General features: G+C 34.0%; 4 protein-coding genes across 4 annotated transcripts in view; 1 reads left to right on the top strand and 3 right to left on the bottom strand.

Moving 5' to 3' along the window:
* unc-13-4A (BAI1 associated protein 3) overlaps positions 1 to 20,234 on the bottom strand; it is a 64,458-nt gene extending 44,224 nt beyond the window's left edge. Inside the window, exons 1-4 of the mRNA XM_085188366.1 lie at positions 20,064 to 20,234; positions 11,296 to 11,589; positions 4,423 to 4,627; positions 590 to 782 (exon numbers count right to left, since the gene is read on the bottom strand). Coding sequence (XP_085044492.1) covers positions 590 to 782; positions 4,423 to 4,627; positions 11,296 to 11,449 — 552 coding nt within the window. The 5' untranslated portion in view covers positions 11,450 to 11,589; positions 20,064 to 20,234. The remainder of the gene's footprint in view (positions 1 to 589; positions 783 to 4,422; positions 4,628 to 11,295; positions 11,590 to 20,063) is intronic.
* Positions 5,929 to 6,736, top strand: LOC146537720 (uncharacterized). The gene has a single exon (XM_085188164.1). The coding sequence runs from the start codon at positions 5,951 to 5,953 to the stop codon at positions 6,665 to 6,667; it is 717 nt and encodes a 238-aa protein (XP_085044290.1). The 5' UTR covers positions 5,929 to 5,950; the 3' UTR covers positions 6,668 to 6,736.
* Positions 9,036 to 9,872, bottom strand: LOC146537719 (uncharacterized). The gene has a single exon (XM_085188025.1). It carries the CDS (start codon positions 9,870 to 9,872, stop codon positions 9,318 to 9,320), a length of 555 nt encoding a protein of 184 aa, XP_085044151.1. The 3' UTR covers positions 9,036 to 9,317.
* On the bottom strand, positions 13,250 to 14,089 carry LOC146537718 (uncharacterized). Its single transcript, XM_085188240.1, has one exon. It carries the CDS (start codon positions 14,068 to 14,070, stop codon positions 13,351 to 13,353), a length of 720 nt encoding a protein of 239 aa, XP_085044366.1. The 5' UTR covers positions 14,071 to 14,089; the 3' UTR covers positions 13,250 to 13,350.
* Positions 20,235 to 21,176: the final 942 nt, after the last annotated feature.

Here is a 21,176-nt window from a genome sequence, read left to right as displayed (position 1 = left end):
TCTAAGAAAGATCACACATGGCTCTTGAAAAGAAATAAATCATCTTTACTCCGTAGCTATTCAGAGTGGACATAGTAATGACAAAAGGGTGACATGAAGGAATGTACTGAAGTGGAAGAATAAGTTTGCGTCTTCCTAGTTTGATACAAATAGATATAAGTAATAGTTTATTCAATTTATTCGTTTTATTACTTCTCTTACATACCTAATTGCTATTCATTCAGTGAATATGTAAACACATTTAAAATCTATGATTCATTTGTTATCAGTATATGTATTTCTTACTACGCTTTCATGACATTTCATGAATAATACATAAATAACTGTTTTCGTTGATAATTTCTTCATTTTCTTTATTTTCTATTTATTCGTGTTATTAAAAACGTGAATAATAAAGTCAAGTAAGTCAGCTGTCAAGTCAGGCTGTATCCCGCACACAGCAGGGTAGGCAGAGAGATCCCAGTGTTAAGACACTCCGTTCCCCACTTTCCATCGAATTCTGGAGGCATTGCGTGTTGAGTGGCGGAACTTTAAATAAATATGTCTAAATCTGAATAATAAAACATCTTAATAGTGTACAAAGTACTACCTCAGTATAAAGATGTTCGTGCTCTTTGTGTGAGAGTTGGGCAGATACACTCGGCAGACCCAGACCTTGTGGGGCCGGAGGAGGTCTCTCTGCACGTGCTTCAGCTAGCCGCAACGCTGCCAACCGCCTGTTCTCCTGACGCCACGAAAGAGCTGTAAAGCTCTCAAAGTACGATCCGTCGGTGTCTTGAACCCTGAGTAATAAAACATATATGTACTGTTCATCTAAAAATTAAAAAAAATAGAAAGTTTTATATATTTTTGTTTTATGCTAGTCGTGGCGCAGAGGCACAAGCGTGAGACACTATCACGCAATCCCTCCAAAATTCCGCGGAAAGTGGGCAACGAAGTATCTTAACACTAGGTTCCCTCTGTCTTCCCTGCTGTGTGCGGGATACAGCGTGAAACAAAAAAAATAAACTTAATAAAATATCATAGTCATAGAATTTGCAATGTGTTTATATCTCAGGAAGGTATCACGGTTGCCTTGATTTATATTTCCACGAACACCACGCAACTAATAATAACAAGTAATCCCACGTTGTTCCTGGAACATAGGATCAACATTACAGTACAGGTTGGACAGTAAAATTGTTTTCTGGAAATACGTAATGAAATCTAAGTTTAACAAGTGTGCTTTTAATGTGCATATGTTTTAATTATCTGTCTCTACTATTATATCAAACGTGGGTAGTAAGTAGTATATAAGTATGTCTAAGAGGTCATAGGAATAAAAGTAATAGTGTAAGAGGTCATGGGATTTTTCGTAGCAATCGGTGGGATACGGCCAGATTTAATTTTATGGGTTGCAGAGAAGCCCCCACTTGTGAATGATATGGGTTTACCTCCTCTCTGGTTGCATTATAGAGAAGAGAAGCTTCGTCTATACAAAAAAAAGACAAGGGAGATGTTAAGTTTTGGTGTATGTTCAAAATATGGCGTTTCCTCAAATAAAATAAGTTGATCTGCCCTCTCTCAGCAGCGAAACAACAGAGAGAAGAGAAACAAAAACCATAAGAGGTCAGTTTTAGTATAAGTTTTCACGTTTGTTTCGAGTACGAGTATATTGTCTTTAGTGGAGTTGAAATGTTAATGCTCGTTGTTCCATACCTACGCACTAACACGTCATTTGTTTTACTTATTTTCCACCTCAATAAATTCAAAATAAAAAGGTATACTTTTTTTAGATTGAAGGGCATTAGTGTATGAAGCATAAATCGTTTTACGCTTGAATATTTTAAAATTTCACAATACGCCAAAGGTTTTTTTGTGGTACCGTTGTACGAGTTTTTACCACTGGCATTTCACCTACATATTTTGGTTAAATATAATTATTCTTATAACAAAAGGCCTGATACCTGATTGTTAAGGGCCATATACTGACTGGGTCTGACATCACCCAACTTGGCTATTGGTGTTGTCTATGCACAGAGAAAATTTAAACTTTTAATAAGTCAACGCAAGCAAACGATACTAGCATTTTTTGGTGAATTTTATATGAAAATAGTCGCATAATCACCTACAGGGGTATTTATTTCCCGTGGATCTACAATTATGAAATTTAACAAGGGGTGAAAATTTACAATAAGTAATAAAATTATAACAAACTATATAAAATAAAGTGATCAATCGCTCCGTTTATATATATAAGCTTTTCTGTTAGTTAAATTTAAATTCATCACACCATACACGACCACCAAGTATTCAAAATTAAACTGCAAGCAAAAAAAAATAATACGGGATGTGACCATTTCTCTATATTTTATACAAACTAAAGTAGGTCATGATACCTGTTACGCATCCTTATATTCTTCAGTTTACCACCCCTACTTCCCCCTTACCCCGCTGTCCATTACTTCACCATCATTGAGTACCGTCAATACCTCTCTCGTCAAGATGAAGTCTTTGACGGCTTAAAACACTAGCTCTTAGAAGTTATTAATTTATAAGATGCTATTTTATTATCGTATAAATCTGTCGATATGGTAAATGTGAAATGACATTTTAAATTTATGTGGGTACTTGTATAAGACTATGTATAGATGTTGTTTTAAAGCATGTATAACTAGTAATCTGTGGTTTATTAATTCATTTGTTTTAGAACTTTTAAATATACATTTATAATAAATAATAATAAATTCCAATCTTAAGAGAACTTAAAGAATAAAAACATAATATTTTTTAAAAAATACGTTGTTATGGTTACCATATTATGTGTAATGGCGACCTTATCAATTCCAATCTTTTGTTGTGAATATCAATTCCAATCAATCCATTGTTGTGTAAGTACAAAATCATGTAAAGGTAGCTCTAACATCTTCTCTGACATATGAAGATAAAAACATAAGAATAGGTAGATATATAACCTATCCAGTATGAATGTCATAGAATATTGTAGGTCCAGTACTTGTACGTAGAAAATTTACAGAATAATAACATCACTTACTATTCCATAAACCTATAACAATGTCAAAGTTGAGTCAATACAAGGTAACTTGTTTGAAAATGCCACAAACTTCAAACTCGATCGCGGTACTAACCCAATAAAGTCCTTAAACTGACAGTATTGCGTTACCGACTACCTGAATAAATAAATAAACTATATCAAGGGGGGTGTAATTGAGTTCCTTGTGAGTAGGATATGGGATCGCAGCATCCTTAATTGCTCCCGTTACGGATATGAAGCAATTATAAAGTGTGCTGTCGGTGAACGTCGGATCTGGTAAAGGCTCTCTGAAAGTTTGAGCGCCAGTGGAATTTCAATGATTTTCATTGTCCGAGATGAAATTAAAGTTTAAATTCATTTAAATGTTCCCTGTATGGCTATTGTATGCAAAATTCGTACATTTTTGAACTGTTTAATAATATATTTTTAGGAATGTATTATTATTATTTTAAAGTAGGTATTACATATTTCTTAATATATAAAAAATATTTTTACACATAAAAAATGTAATTTTTAGGTATATTTGGTCAGTACTATCCCTCACGTATGTTTGAATACATAAATACATATTTTTTGTATAAATCATATTGAATCTCTCTCTTCGATTGCAAAGTAATTTACCTAAAAGGGTAATTAAGGTAATTTTATTTATGCATAAAATAAATAAGATCCAATTACGAGAAAACTGAAAGCGTGTTTGGGTCGCTTTTATTGATTAGGGTGATACTGTAAGGTAAATCAACCCTTAATCTTATTGAACGACGCTATCTGGATAACTTATTCAGTTGCTGAACGTCCTAAACGTATTTTTTTCTCCTTCTGTAAATGTTTCTTTCTTCCTATATTCCGTCTTAATAATTATTAAAGTAATATAAATTAATGTCTGTCTATTAAAATAATACAGATATTTATGTTTTTTATGAGGTTTTCTAATATGAACATCTTGTTCATTTAACTAAATGCGCTTATCCCAAGAATGAAAGGTTCAAATTGCAAAAATTATGTTTGTAGGTTGGTTTATTGAGGATACGTAGTCCACATATGATCACGTCTTCACTTCACATTTTCCATTTCGTGCACTGCATAAATGCTTAAAGTTGCGCAAAAATCATGTGTAGGGTATATTAAAGTTATAAAAAAAAATTTAAAAAAATCTTACTATAATATTTTTTGGTAATTAAATTTGGGAAAATTTGGATTTTTCTAGAGGGTGGAAATGAAAATATCAAATATTTAGTTCCCCGAGTGGATATCGAATCCACAACCTTCACGTTTACAGTCGCTCATGTCAAAGACGAGTAACACGATTCAATGTAAGCTACACAACTCTTAGTTATTTCCATTGAACAACGGAAAAGCTGATAAAAAAATATACACAAAAAACATACCCCGAGTTAACAGAATTATCAACTTCAGGCCAAGAAAGGCGTCTCTTGCAAAACGCCATCGTTGGTTTTTCTATAGGAGGCTGTTGCCTTGGCACACGTAGCGAGCCACCGCGACGAGGAGTAGCTGATGGAGCCAGGCAATCCAGGGTACGTCGACGTGCACTCAAGGCAGAGGCACCTTCAGTAGGCAACACCCGTGGAAATCCTATAACAATGTAAATAGTTGTAGTTTTCAAGGGAAATGTTTCTTATTTACAATTAAATAATATGCATAAGATAAAGTTGTATAAACAACTTTTAGTATTTTTTTATGTTTCACACTGTATAGCACGGTGACAAAGTGAACTTAATCTCTTAAGAGACTCCGTTTTCCACTCTTCGTTGAATTTTTGGGGCATTGCGTGTTAAGTGGCGGAATTCATTTTACCAGACCTTTGCCTTCTTACCAGAGTGACGAAATGTAAATAATAACTATTTCAATCACCTCGTGGGAATCGAACCCACACCCGCCGCGTTTACAGCTACACGCATGTGCGACTGCACCAAGACGATGTCACAAGACAATGCAGCGCCCAGTCTAATTCAAATGATGAAATTAATAAATTAAATATTATAATTTCTGTAAATAGGCATCGAACACACAAACATCAATTTAATGTCAGAGTACTACATAGATGCTGGATGATCATCTATGTACTCTACAACGAAATATTTGTTATGTTTCAATGCAAATAGACGGAGAAAGTTTGGAACGAAGCGAAAAGTTTTTAACCAACTCCTTTTTTCAGAAAAAGAAGGATTATTCATTAAGTACTATTCAAGGACTACTATTACTATTCTAAGGACTATTCATTAAGTATATTTATTTGTGTGTGTGTGTCCGTTGATGTTTCCGTACTTCTCCGTCATTTTCCGCCGAAGTTTATACCATGTGTTTCATATAATTTCTTATAATAATCATAAGATGGCGCTGATGACGATGCCATATGATTCCTTAATATAATAACTTCTAATAGTTAAATTTTGTCTTTGGACTTGTCCATATTATCTTGTATAGTACGTAAAGCTTAATAAGTGAACTTAACAATAATGTAGCTATTACCTGGAGCTTTGCTGAAGATGTTAAAACTAACATCAGTATCTTATATTTTAACTGACTTCGAAAAGGAGGATTTATAGAATGAAATTAATACGGAACACTCGGTTGGTTAGTCCGACTCGCACTTGAATAAACCTTTATGGTAAATCCATTAACTATTTTAAATGTGATTCATCATTATTATTTGTAAGATAAAAAAAAACTGTGTATACCTATGTAATTTATTCATCATGTTTGACGTTTTATTTACAATAGATTTCAAGCACGTTGGTGGCCTTGTAAACCTTCAAAATCGTTGTTCTGAATAGCCTTTCAATACCAGTTTGTATCAAATGCCCTTAGTTTTCTCAGCAGTTGCATATATATATACGATGCGATTATTTGCTCTGACATCAGTCATTCTTCAGCCAGGCGTCTGTTAATGTCAACATGTTCAAATTAGTAGCATTGTGTTGTTTTCTTGCCTCGGTCTCGGCTACACCTGATGTTGTCGTACCTCTGGCTTATTCCTCGAATGTCCTAGCATCGGCACCAGCAGTCGTGTCCAGCTACCCCAGCGGCTTGGCATACTCATCTCCTGTGTTCTCTTCCGCGCCATTGGCCTACTCCGGACCATGGGATTACCAACATCTCATTAAGAAACGTTCTTTGGCCGTAAGCAGCTACATCGCGCCGTCTTCTTACATCGCACCGTCTTCCTACTTCGCACCTGCTGCCTACACCTTCCGCGCCGCTGCTCCTTTGGTCAGCTCTTACTCTGCAGTTGCACCTCTGGCTAGCTACTCAGGAGCTGTTTACACCGGTGCTGCACATTTGATCAAGAAGAGGAGCGCTTTACTTGTACCCAACACATACGTGGCATCTGCCGGATACGCTGCACCTGCACCTTTCGTAGCGTCAACTTACGCGGCTGCTTCTCCCATTGCACCCGTTTGGTCTAACTCATTATATCCTGCAGCTCAATATGCCCACTTCATCAAAAAACGATCTGCTCCTTTGGCGGTAGCTACATATGCAGCCCCATCTTCTGTCTCTCATACATCAAGATTTGATTTCCAAGCTGTTTCTCCTGCCGTTAGCTACACTTCCTTTACGGGCCCTTCACCACTTATCTACAGTGCACCAACTTATTCTCACCTGATCTAAGTGATTATGACTTAATTTTGGAGTGAGTAATAAAAAATATTTTTAAAAAAATATACGCTGCAACCCAAATATTACTTTTATTTTTGTTTACACGTCTACAATATGTTTTCATAACTTTGCATATAAACAAAGCGCTATTTGCTTTAATAATGAAAATTAAAACATAAAAAGAATTTAATTACAAAATCAATAGCCAAGAATGTATTCTTTCGATACGGAATATTCTTTTAATAGCGATAACATTCTAGGAGCAATTTTGCATTTGATGAGCTGATGATATATTCATTTAAATGTGTAGACGAATGTAATAATTTAGATGTTATTTTTTTGATCCTATTTTTTTAGTTACTCTTCACCAAATAGCAATATGATATATTAATTATGCAATATAAAAGCAACATTTTTACATTATAGCCATAAATAAAAATAAAGCTTGGAACACACACATTTTACCAATGTGGAAGAGTCTATCTTTCAATTCTTACGATAACGATAATATAAAATGATTATAGAACCTTCAAACTAAATTTTAAAGATTTTTTTTTTTTGGAAATCGTAAAGCGGTTCACACAACACATGTTGTTTCAATTACTATTAAGTTTCAACTCTGTAGTTGTGACAGTTTCAGATGAAATGTGTCATTCTTTTAATTTTTCACAGCAGCACTCGTTACAGTATGCTGCAAGTACTACTTGCTACTAAAATACAACCTACTACTAAATTTACTGCAAAAAAGAAAAGCTAAAAGAACTTTAAAATATTACTTTAATAAAAAATAAGTAATCTGTACATCTGTAAATATACTTAAATAAACTTCAAGTGCCTGTCTGTGATTTCAAAATAATTCAGTTTTCTTATACATATAGTTATTTACACGATATTAAAACACAAACAAATATTTTTTAACTTTTCTTTTCTGTTAGTTCAGGCTAATCTCTGGAACAATTGAATCGATTTTTATGGGACTTGGCAACAAGATGAAGGAGGTTTTAGAGCAACATATAAGATACTTTTTATTCAGAAATTCCCACCCCATCGAGATTTACGCAAGATAAACCGCGTTTACCGCGAGCGAACGCCTACCATGCAGATAGATATGAAATAACCCAACATTTTCTATTAAATTCGAAAATCTTTGCGAGCAAAAGTAAATGAAGTATAAAAAATAAAGTCCAAAATTTATGTTTTTATATACTAAAAAATTTAAAATTATTTAGTATACAAAAAAAATCGAAAAACGCCCGTCGTGGTACAGGGACACAAAGTGTGGTTGTAAACGTAGCTGGTTATGAATTCGATCCCCACTCGAAGAAATCAAATATTTATTTAAATTTATATTTTCATTTCTTCGCTCTGGTGTTGAGGCAAGGCGCAGCGTTGAGTTCCGCCATTCAAAACATAATGCCTCCAGAATATCACGTAATGTGGAGAACGGAGTATCTTAACACTACCTCTAGCCTCTAAACCCTCTAACCTACCCTGCTGTGTGTGGAATACAGCGAAGCTGATTTAAATGTATAACATTATAGATAACCAACAATAAAAACAACCAATTTCCGATACATATTCTTAAATAATCTTTATTCTACATATCAATAGGTAGATATAAATAAAATTGAAGAATTTCTCTGTGGTTTAAAAATAACTGTGATGAGTAGTGCATATATTGTAGTTATATAAAGGATACTAAAACAAAAAACACTTTTAAAAAATCTCCAGAACGGATATTGATAAGACTTACACTTGAAGATAGAGGGAGTTATGGGTCAACATATTTTCTTCTTGGCTACTTTTATCACGAAACATCAGCAGGATCGATTTCTACGCAGCAAGAACCGCAAAAACCGTACTGCGAATATCTATAATTCAGGTAGATTTTTATATTTTTTTATATACCACATATTTTTACTGCTACATTTTAATTAAATAAATTCTATAATTAATTAAATTTTATTAATTCAATTTAAAATTTGTATTACGTTATACTATTTGTATTATGCATTACTGTAACCAAACTAAAATAAACAAGAAAATTTTCCTAAATAATTGTATAGTTCAGGCGGGCGAAGTCGCGGGCAGGCAGCTATTTATAAATAAATCAAAAAAACCCGATGGCGCACATAATAGTACAATGAGAGTTTTGTTAAAATTAATATTTAACAGTATTAAAATAGTTTTATGATCCATAATCACATAAAAAAATCAAAAGATATTTGCGGACAAAGAATTAAATATATTTTCTTCTCTGGATGCCTATCCAGAGAATATGTAATTGGTTGAAGAATAAGTATATTACATACATATATACATAAATTAGTATTTATCATATAATAAAATTGTTTGAATATAATTAAAAAAACAAAAATCATAATATTTGATGTCCAATTTATTCCCAACAATACAATGACAATAATTATATACAGTGCTCGTGGGTTTCCAAAACAAATATATTTTATTTTGAAAATTAACATAAATGTAGGTGTCGCATGCGCGTTTAAATTAAATGGCAAGTACACCTCCTAAGACGATGGCACAAGTGTCAGCAAAGAGATAATAAAGTCATTGACTTTTTAGGGAATGGAAGATAAAATTCGCATTTTGAGGTACGAGAAATGGTAGAACGGGCGGAATGCGGATTTAAACGAGCAGCTTACTTCTTGATGAAGTGGGCATACTGGGCAGCGGGATACAATGAGTTAGACCAAACAGGTGCAATGGGAGAGGCAGCCGCGTAAGTCGATGCTACGAAAGGTGCGGGTGCAGAGTACGCGGCGTGTGCGAGGTAGTTGTTAGGTAAAAGTACAGCGCTCCTCTTCTTGATCAGATGTACAGCACCGGTGTAACCGGCTCCTGGGTAACTAGCCAGAGGTGCAACTGCAGAGTAAGAGCTGACTAAAGGAGCAGCGGGGTAAGTGTAGGCAGCTGGTGCGATGTAGGAAGACGGCGCGAGGTAAGAAGACGGCGCGATGTAGCTGCCTACGGCCAAAGAACGTTTCTTGATGAGGTGTTGGTAGTCCCATGGTCCGGAGTAGGCCAATGGCGCGGAAGAGAAGACAGGAGATGAGTATGCCAGGCTGCCGGGGTAGCTGGACACGACTGCTGGTGCCGGTGCGAGCACATTCGAGGAATATGCCAGCGGTAAGACAACACCAGGCGTAGCCGAGGCGGCGGCGAGGAAGCAACACAGAGCTACTAATTTGAACATCTTAGTGCTTGTTATTCGGACGAGGAACAACTGATGACATGTATGATTAACTTGTGTATTTATACTAAACAGCAAGCAGGGTAATGTTCTATAGCCGGTGCTTGAAAGTAAAGTGATATTTAATTTTGAAGGTCGAATGAAAACAGGTATACGTATCTGTCTTTTTTTCATCTGAGTTCTTAATTATTATCTACTTTTCAGATATAGTTAATAATATACCTCCTTGTAAACAAATTAGTGATAACAATTTAAATATAAAGTTTACATAAAAACTTATGTAATAAAGTAAATGACTATAAAATTTAAAAATATATAGGAAAACCAAACTCAAGCAGCTTTATACTTAATGTAAAACAACAGGTTTTTTTTCGTGGGGAAATGCAACAGTGTAATGATGGTACGAGCGTTTTGTAGGTTCTATTCTTACCTTCTATCTAGATTATTTGGCCTGCATCTTTTTCGTTTCAGTGGACTTTATGGCCTATAGCCCCTATAGCGCTATCCGCTTTTGTTACTATAACCTAAATGCAATTTCTATTAGCCTAAGCAACACTTTTTAGCTGCTGTTTCCATATTAGAGATGGAACTCATAACTGGATGCTTAGAGTATGAGGTTGGTTTCTCAACAGATGTTCGAGGATGTGCGTGTGCCTTCACTCTGAGTGATAAAAAATTAAAATCATTAGTTTTATTACTACTTTATCTTCTTCCTATACAAGTAGTTTCCTAAAATCTACAAACAGAGTTTTTCCTTTTATTTATTACAGAATAGTTTTCTCATGTAAATCATAATGTTTTATTTTTTTTTGTTCATTTTTGCTATGTGTAAAAAAATATTACGCTCACAAGCACAACAACGTTCAATTTGCTTTTATCAAAATAAAAACATATGATAGAACAAAGTGATTCGAAGCGTGCACTAAATAAGTTACCGGTTCCTGATAATGTCAAAAATAGTTATGCATAATTATTTACAACATTTCGAAATGGTCATAGCTCAGTTATGGCAAAAATAAAGAATAATATATGTATAATAATAACATGTGGCAATAATAATCGATATTTCCACTTAAAATGAAATCGTAACGAATCGATCTTTATATGGAAAACATTATATAAGAAAAAATGTTATTGGTATTCAATAAGGTATTAGAACCAAAAATTATACATATATTTTGCAATTTTTTTACTATTGTATTTTGGCAAGCTTCTCTTAACGTAAATTTTATTTCAATCGGTGTATAAATAAAAAAAATAAAATACTGTAAATGTAATATAATATTAATTATATTATTATTAGAAAACGAAAGTAATGCAGATTAGTAAATTAATAATTATGTAGAATCAGGGGGCAAAACTGCGGGCGGGTCGCCAGTACCTTATAATAAAAAAAGTTTCTAAACCATTCAAACTACATATATACCTCTCATAGTGGCTGTTGAGGGTTGTGGCTGTTGCTGTGACTCCTCTGCAGAACGATGGCGAGATGGAGGTGCCCGTCGTGGTGACAGAGCTAGTCCAGCTACGCTGTCTGCCACGCCAGCTACGTACTGGCCCAATGACGAAAAGAAACTCATCTTTGTATTTAAAACACTACGCTCATTTGCCACTGTGTTTACTATAAATTATTGTAATTTCGTTAGATCATTCTTAGGTAACCACAGTTAACTCGGCATCATTAATTGTACGCACTTCATATTATCTTCATGAATACAATCTGAAACAATAAAAATTAATAATAATATAATTATTAATATTAATAATAATAATTGTCTTTTGTATTAAAATTATTATACATTTATGTATGTTAAGTATCTACAGATTACATACGTGCCCATACAGATCGCCTTATATATAGGTATATTAGACTGGATATAAAAAATTAAAATAAATTAAAATATGAACATTGGACATAAATGTTATCTTTCATTTATTTGAAAAGATACTTTTTAGAAAATATATAAAAATTTGAACGCAGCAGGATATGAACCCGCGCCCCTTGGAAACCGTCCAAGCGCTCTGACCAACTAAGACACGTTCTCGGCGGGCTACGTCGAAATTCTTATACGGTTGTTTTTATTTATGTTGTTAGCATCTCTGTAGGGAGATTTTAACAAATTGCCGCTAAAGATAGCATAAGAAGTAATTTAATATTTTTAATATGAGATAAAAATTAAAATAAAATGTAAAATATATTTTAAAAGATTTTATAATTTATATAGCAGTATAACATCAAGAATATCGTACTCGTATATAAGGAAGTACTCTCGTCTGTGCCAATACAAAAAAATACGTTGCTTTTTTTTTATTATCGCACCGGGCGTTGATGAGGCAAGTAAGCAGGAGACGCAGCCCCTTTGTATTCTACAACATTATATTTATCTTAAGTTCTCTTAGAACACGTCCATTTATTGTTCAAGTTCATATCTTACACTGTAGTATAAAAAACATAGCTATTAAATCTGTGAGAGTCCCTAAAATATTCATTTTATTGATACACTGTAAAAGCCCAATATGATCTAAATAAAATGTATAACGCATCTAACGCCTTTGATTGAATAAAAATAATAATTTAGTTTTTTGTAACATCTCTTCAGTTTTTTTCAACAATTTTACTTCATCGATAAAAATCTTAAATCGAACCAATAGATCCTGCTGTATCAATAGGGCGTTCAACTAAACAAAATTTTCCTCTATATAATATTCGTATAGGTTATAAAGTCAGGGGTTGGTAAGCAAAGCGAGCGGGGGGCGAAGGCCTCTACTATTACTTAATGCAGCTTAGAAAATAAGTTATAGGAATAGCTATAGTTCATCACAAAGATAGTTAAAAGATATCTTTAGCTTTTTTTTTCATTACAATATTCGATATTCTTCTATGTATGTTTCTATTCGACATCTTTAAAGAAAATGGCAAGAAAACATTACATTATACTAAATGTCAGCAGGAAGTATAATATATATTGCATTTAGTTTAGTGTTCACAATTTCAGAAATGTACTATATATATGTTATAAGATATGTGTCCATTTTTTTTAATTCATAAAAAATACGTCGATCATTAGTGCCAGTCGGTTACTGGTGCCAGTACTGTATATATAAAAAAATGTAACTCATCGATGTTTGTACATAGATGATATATGACAAAAGTTAATATTATTTTGGGGATATTTATCAATGGAGTAGTAATAGAACCTAAACAATGATTTTTAAAATGTTTCTGCGTTTGGGCACGCTAGTCGTAAAAGCGGCTAAAATTCCTATTTATTAATTAAGCAAACTGCTTTTGAAAAAACTTGATATTTAACAGCAATATAAAATAGCACTTTAGAATACGAAGTAGGTATATAATATGTGGTGTGTAGAACAAAACGAAATTTAAAGTTTTAAAACATTTATTCTTTATAATATACAATATTGTTTAAATTGATTGCTTTACGATCATTGTTGGACGTTACAATTCGATAAATACGCTGGCTTAACTCAGGCGAGAAAAAACTGGAGCATTATGTACGAATGGTGAAGGGCCCGTATAGGAGGTGTAGCTAACAGCAGGAGATACAGCCTCGAAATCAAATCTTGATGTATGAGAGATGGAAGATGGGGCTGCGTATGTAGCTACCGCCAAAGGAGCAGATCGTTTTTTGATGAAGTGAGCATACTGAGTTGCAGGGTACAACGAACTAGACCAAACAGGTGCAATGGGAGAAGCAGCCACGTAAGTTGACGCTACAAAAGATGAAGGTGCAGTGTATCCAGCAGGTGCCACGTATGTGTTAGGTACAAGTAAAGCGCTCCTCTTCTTGATTAGATGTGCAGCACCAGTATAAACGGGTCCCGAGTAGCTAGCCAGAGGCGCAACTGCAGAGTAAGAGCTGACTAAAGGAGCAGCAGCGGGGTAAGTGTAGGCAGCAGGTGCGATGTAGGAAGATGGCGCGATGTAAGAAGACGGCGCAATATAGCTGCTTACAGCCAGTGAACGTTTTTTAATAAGATGTGGGTAGTTGAACAATCCGGAGTAAGTCAATGGTACTGAAGAGATGGCAGGAGACGAGTATCCTAGACTGCTAGTGTAGGTTGACACGACAGCTGGTGCTGCTGCCAGTACATTTGAGGAATATGACAAAGGAGCTCCGCTACCACAAGGTGTAGCCGAGGTGGCGGCAAGGAAACACCACAAAACTATTAATTTAAACATTTTAGCGCTTGTTAACGAATCAGAGGAACAAGTGATAACAAATAATTATTAGGCGTCTATTTATACTGTACGCCAGGTATTCTGATCCTGTCACACCACCCATAACCGGATCGTGAAAGTCTCTTGCTGTAAACTGGATATCTTACAAAAGTAAAACAATTTTGCATTTTAAAAAGTCATTCCTATGATATTTCAATATAAGTTCATTTAACTTTGTTTTAATAATTATTCCTGAATATTTTGTTCCTATATCTTCGATGGGTATTGGCAAAAGTATAACTTAATAGCTTATTAGCAAGTACATTTATAAAGTAAACGATCGATGTTTGCGTAGGTACTTATTATTTGTTTTACTCTCTGATGAACTGCTTTTATGAAGGTTATAATGTGAACACTCTTTATGACAAAAACAAAATGTCAATTAAACCTGTCCCTTGTTTAAAGGTAGTCGTACTACCATTGTTACAGATGTATATTAATATTATAATTACTTCTATGCATTTGTTTTTAGTTATTATAATATTAGAAAAATGTAAAGTTTCTATATAATAAAATATTATCTGTACAGATAATTAATTAACTTTCCTGAAAAAAAATACTAGCATTTAAATATGAACTAGAAGTATTTAGATAGTGATAGATGGGACAGGTAGTTAAAGCCGTCTTAGCGGTGGAAGCTTCTAAAGAAATTCCGGGACGAAAATCATGATGGATTGCTCTATAAGTTGCGGACATAAAGTTATTTGATAAGTCGTTTTTCATGTAACTTTATTTTACCCCCCTTTCCCATAGTGTCAAAGTGGAAGGTTCAATTTAAACGTAATCTATCATTATGTATGTAATCTACTCTATCTACGAGAGTACACCATTATTACTTGATTAAATTTGACAATTACTACCAACTTGTGTCTAGCTTGATTTTTTTCTATGCAAGGGAACCACAAGGGAGCATATTATATTATTAATACAATATAAGCAAATGGACCTACAATCCTGAAATTGGTACGGAAATCTCGAACGAATTGGACTCGTTTTCAATCGGTTCATAAACAAATTACAATATACAATAATAAGCATTTTCGCTGAAATTTTAGTTAGCAAATTAAAGGAATTCTATTGTATATCTGAATATATGTGAATGAGATAATGGACCTTTTGTTTTTTATAATTTAACGAGGTTACCTTTACCAGTAACATAATGAAGTTAGGTAATCGACACCATCGTTAAAGTTGTAAACAATGACGTTCCCAATTTGCGGAAAACAACGGAGTAAATCCATTAAGCCCTAAGCTTGTGTTCTCGTTTAATCTTGGCTCCTCACGCTTACAATATTGGAGGACAGACGTCAACGGTCAGCGTAGTTTGATTAGCCAGGCCTTTGTTCACCCACTCTCACCCAACGTTGACGTCGTTATTGAATTTTCCTAAATTGTATATCCAAGAGGTAAACCGTATTTTCTGAATCTGGTTCACCTCTTGAGTATATAATAAAATATATAAGTATATTTACACATATATTATTGTATTATTCTCATATTATATTTTTGTAAAAGTTAAGCTTTGTTGAATTAGAATGGATGTAGAGGCGTGAGCCAAATGTGGGAGAAACACAAAGTACGCAAAATAATACAGAACTTGAAGTATAAGAAGTATAGGTTAAGGGCGAGTCGGACACGCCCACCGAGGCTGCTGTAGAAATTTCAGTTTTGTAGTTCAGAAAGAACAACTAAAAGTTGACAAATTAAAGTTTACGGGCATATACATTCGTTTTGTATGAAATGAACTACACATTTAAGTTTGTAATTATTTTTTTCTATATATAACAAAAAAGTTTTATTGTAAAGGTGCACAACAGAAGAACAATCAGACAGACAGACACACAAAAAATACAAAATACATTCTTTATGAAGTCGGTGCCAAGTAAAACAAACAGGCTTAGTAATTAGATATTGTAGTAAAGGTGTTGGAGCATTAGCTTGACACCGACTTCAAAATTATAAAATCTTTGTCTAATTATTTTTCACTTTTTAGTTCGTTGTTAGAAGTCGGTTTTTCTTTTTGTTAAAAATTAATTTATTTGGCTTCTGTTACTAGTAAAAACGATTTTACAATTTTATTTTATTTATAGGGATATATTTATTGGTAGTTTAACATGTATATTAATTAAATTGTAATTATCTATTTCAATTAATTATACGATTATTATTTTTTTAATATGAGGTTATAATATATTTACATATTATTATTTACCTATCGAAAATTCATATTTACCATACTATTCCTAACATAGAAGCTGATAAAAAATCACATTGATTAAGTCATATAATAATAACCGTACTTGGCTCTTGAAGGTTTTGGAGTTATATAAGATTGATATTACTTTGAGATCATTTTTGGAGGCTTGTATGGGACAATGGGTCACTGTCCTTCGTCATCTAGGGGAGTGTGATATTCCTGCAACGTCTGAACCGATAAGGATAAAGAGGGGTATATTTCAGGGTGACAGTCTGAGTCCTTTATGGTTTTGCCTAGCTCTGAATCCTCTTAGCACTTTGTTAGAGGATTCAGGTTTAGGCTTTCGTCTTCGCCGGGGGGGTAAGGTCATATCTCACTTGCTGTACATGGATGATCTGAAATTATTTGCGTCAAAACGTTCTGATCTTATGCGGCTACTAAAGGTAACTCAAACCTTTAGTAGTGATATAGGAATGGAATTTGGCGTCGATAAATGTGCTAGCATGCATGTAGTGCGGGGGAGTGTGATCAGATCTGATAATATTTGCATTTCAGATTCTGTTTCCTTCAGAACTCTTGGTGAAGGTGAGACTTATAAATATCTTGGAATGTCTGAAGCATTGGGTATTGATGAGCGGAGCATAAAGCAATTGGTGAAGGAGCGTTTCTTTAGCCGCCTGAAAAAAGTGCTTGGCAGCCTTTTATCTGGTGGCAACAAGGTGCGTGCTTTCAACGGTTGGGTTATGCCGCTTTTAGCCTATACTTTTGGTATTGTAAGATGGACACAGACTGAGTTAGACTCCGTAGATCGCCAAATACGTAAATTGTTGACGACATACCGAATGCACCATCCGCGTTCGTCTGTAATGAGACTGTATATCCCGCGTAAGTGTGGAGGTCGTGGCTTTTTGAATGTCAAGAACCTCCATAACCACGAGGTATGCAGTCTTAGAGAATATTTTCTCAAGATTGACGTGGATATGCACAAGGATGTGGTAACAGTTGACAAAGGCCTTACTCCTCTTTCCTTGGGCAAAGAGAACTGGCGTCGGCCTGTAGTACTTACTACTTCTGATCGCATGGCTGTATGGAAGAGCAAGGAGCTGCATGGTAGATTCCATAGAGCCCTAGTGGGCCAGGACGTGGATACTGTTTCATCATTATCTTGGTTACAGTTCGGGGATCTTTTCGGAGAAACTGAAGGTTTTGTCTGTGCAATTATGGACGAAGTTATCAAGACACGGAACTACCAGAGACATATTATGAAAGATGGCACTATCGACATCTGCCGGGCGTGTCATCGACCTGGGGAGTCCCTCAGACATATTGTCTCTGGTTGTTCTCATCTTGCTAATGGCGAGTATTTGCATAGACACAATCAAGTAGCCAAGATAATACACCAGCAACTTGCTCTTCAATATGGCCTTGTAGAATTGGAGGTGCCTTACTACAGGTACAATCCCATGTCTGTTCTTGAAAATAGCTGTGCTTTGCTCTACTGGGATCGGTCTATTATTACTGACAGGTATATTGTTGCCAATAGACCTGATATAGTACTAGTAGACCGAGCGGCGCGCCGCGCAGTGATTGTTGACGTTACTATCCCACATGATGAAAATCTCGTGAAGGCCGAAAAAGAAAAACAATCTAAATATTTGGACCTAGCCCATGAGATTACCGCCATGTGGGATGTCAATGCGACTATCATTGTGCCGATAGTGGTTTCGGTTAACGGTTTAATAGCGAAAAGCCTCGACCAACACCTTAAGAGGCTATCGCTTAGCTGTTGGATCAAGAACCGGATACAGAAGGCAGTAATACTTGAGACGGCACGTATTGTGCGGAGGTTCCTCTCTCTGGAGCCCTAGCCACCGATGGCTTGGACCCTTGTCCCGCCCTCGGAAGTGTGGTTTTTTATATTTTTAAATGTATCTTTTTTATAATAATTTATATTTAAAAATGTAAAATTGATTCGCTTATTTAATAAAAGTATATTCTGTGTACCGTAATATTTATTAAAGCTGTAAACACAAACAGTATATCCACTCAGTTAAGATGGAAAATTACAATACAAACAACCCCATATCAGCCATATTGTTTCATGTTTGCCGCCTTCATAAGTATTTGACCCCGCCCGCCTAATTGATGAGACTTGGTCAGTAATTGTCTGTCTGTCGCCATATGACGTAAATGATAAACACGTATTAGGTACTATTACATAAAGACTAAAATAAAGAAAATAATATCTTTTACTGTAATGATTTACTGCCATTTCAATCAAAATACTTTTGTTGTTTGTATCGTTTGTGTGTAATCAAAATCTACAGGTATATACAGCCGTAAGCAGCGTATAATATAAAATCTAAGTATAATATATTAGCATTTAACTGACTATTATAGGTATATATTATATAGGTATTATATTAGAGTAGTAGAAAATATTATATTCGTATGTAAAATTATTGCAATTACAAAAAATGACATTGTCAAAAATATTGCTCGGAATTACAAATAGGCGTTTTATTTTTATTTTTTATTACCGCTATAATAATTATTTTTTTGCTAAGTATTCTGTGAAACAACTCAAGACCGGAAGAATGACCAGATAGAAAATAACTTTTGTTATTAACAAAATGACAGCGCACAGCACAGGTGAAAAAACAGCACAGGGGCACCTGTGCGATTTTGTAAGTACTTAGTTCGACAAATTTGCTAATTGCCGTAACAGCTATTTTATACAACTGAATTTACTGAATTGACCGAATCTTTAATTTTCAATTTCTTTATTAATATTTCTATTTCAAGCGGGCGTAGCCCCGCACGGGCCCACTAGTATATAAATATAATGTAAATAAATATCTGGATATTGTTATGTTTTTAAGCATTGAGGTCTAGTCTATTAGGACTTAATTGTGTTCACGAAAGAGAACGATCGAATCGACGTAAGTTTGTCGAAGTCACAATAATTAAGTATTCTTCTTTACATAATATTCCTTGTGCAAAAGCATAATCTATTTCAACTATCTCTGTTATAATGATATTTCTTATAAAATGTTGTATTTCTAAAATAAATGTTTTTCTTATATTTAAATGTTTCAATAAATACTTATTTTTCTATATAAGAAAGGTGAAGACGCTGATGACATCGTAAAATATTTTTTTTTTATTTCCATATTATATTATTTTAGGTTTATTATACATTTATGTATATGATTGTTTGAAGCTACTAACAATATTATACTTTAAAAATATAATTATTTATTTATATCTCAAAGAAGCTATCTTCGCAAGAAAATCGCGGCCTGAATGTACTTAGGTACATGTAAATGCATAAATATCATGTATCTACGAAATTAACTTTCCTTATAAGATATTAATTAATCAAGTTATAAAAAGTCATGATATTTTGAAAAAAATGCTTGTGTTTGATATCAATATTCTTTTAAATGCATAAATGACAAACAAACTATATTCTAATAGGTAAAAGTTTTACAAATTATTCTTTAATATTTTTCGTACAATAACTTACTAATTTTAAAACCAAGTAGTATCTTAACTAACCAAACTTAGCTAATTCTATAAGTCATTTTATTAAAAAAAAATAACAAAATTAACTTAATAAAATAAAAAATTTAAATTGCATACATTTCTCAGACATTAGAATAGAAAACAAACAAGTACAACACTCAACTCAAAATGTCTGTTATGAATCAATCCACTGATATATGAGAAAACCTTAAAATCATCCTAAACTTACCTCGCCCTTGGCAAGAAACTGACAAGTTAATATTCGAAGCCTCTGATTCCTCATCCACAAGCCACATGAAACAAACGGATGTTTGTTGATCGAACGGGAATCAATAAAGAAATGATAAGAGAAAGTGAGTTATCAGCGCGGCAGTCGCGGTACGTGTGGCGCAGGGCGCGAGGGCGGCTGGGCGGCGACTGGCCTCCCCGCAGGCTGCGTGCTCCTTCCAACCTCGCCCGGATATCTTCCTGTTGATCGTGCACGCGACAGGTGATCCCGACACGCTTCTAATCTCGATCCACTGTTTGTTTGAATCTATCAATTATAGCGCAAGTGAAATTTCAGTAACTCAAATATATACTACGGCATTGTTATTGTTTTTAAAGCAAAATTGCTTTAAGAATGTTAAGTAGTATATAATTTTTTTTTGTTGTTAGTTGATATTACGAAAAATCCTTATTATATTATACAGGCTGTAACGGTTGTCTGTGGGTACAGGACCTTAGTAGATCTATCCATTTCACCCCCATGTATGTTAGCCGATTTTCACTTCTTCCCCAGATATTGGAGAATTTGTGATTTTTTGAAAAATCGAATTCTTGAAAAAAATTGACATATACAGCCCGACTGTTCAGTCTGCGCTCGTAATAATTTTTTCTCAATATTACTCAATAGGCCTTTTGTATAAATAATGTGATATTTTAAAAATACCGGCTTATAAATTTTGGAAATAACATGGAAACAAAAATCATTTTTGAATAAGCTTTTTTTCAAAAACTTTCTAGGGCTGTAGCGTTAATGGCTAGTTTCATATTCGAAAACTATATTTTTTGAACAATTAAATGTAATTTTGAGACATATTTATAAAAATAGTACTAATATACTTATTTACGTCAAGATATAAGTCAATTTATAATATAACAAAAGAGTGTATGATTATTTTCAGCAATATACGCATAAATTACCAATTTTTCTTGCTACATTTCATACCGACAAGTACTTGCCCTATAGGTATTGTTTACGCGGAAAAAAACTATTTCGTAATATTTCTTACGTATTAGTTATAATAACAATTTCTAGGATTATACTAAACTATTAACATTTTGGAAACTCAAAACTAAC

This window comes from Heliconius melpomene, chromosome 7 (genome assembly GCF_056956725.1).
Source record: "Heliconius melpomene rosina isolate 202511_hmr_F chromosome 7, ASM5695672v1, whole genome shotgun sequence".
Taxonomy (NCBI): Eukaryota; Metazoa; Arthropoda; class Insecta; order Lepidoptera; family Nymphalidae; genus Heliconius; species Heliconius melpomene.
This window is presented reverse-complemented; position numbering and strand designations above follow the sequence as displayed.

What these genes read in the sequence shown, in the direction of transcription:
- LOC146537720 (XM_085188164.1), top strand. Translation starts at nt 5,951, where the DNA reads ATGTTCAAATTAGTAGCATTGTGTTGTTTTCTTGCCTCGGTCTCGGCT.
- LOC146537719 (XM_085188025.1), bottom strand. Translation starts at nt 9,872, where the DNA reads ATGTTCAAATTAGTAGCTCTGTGTTGCTTCCTCGCCGCCGCCTCGGCT.
- LOC146537718 (XM_085188240.1), bottom strand. Translation starts at nt 14,070, where the DNA reads ATGTTTAAATTAATAGTTTTGTGGTGTTTCCTTGCCGCCACCTCGGCT.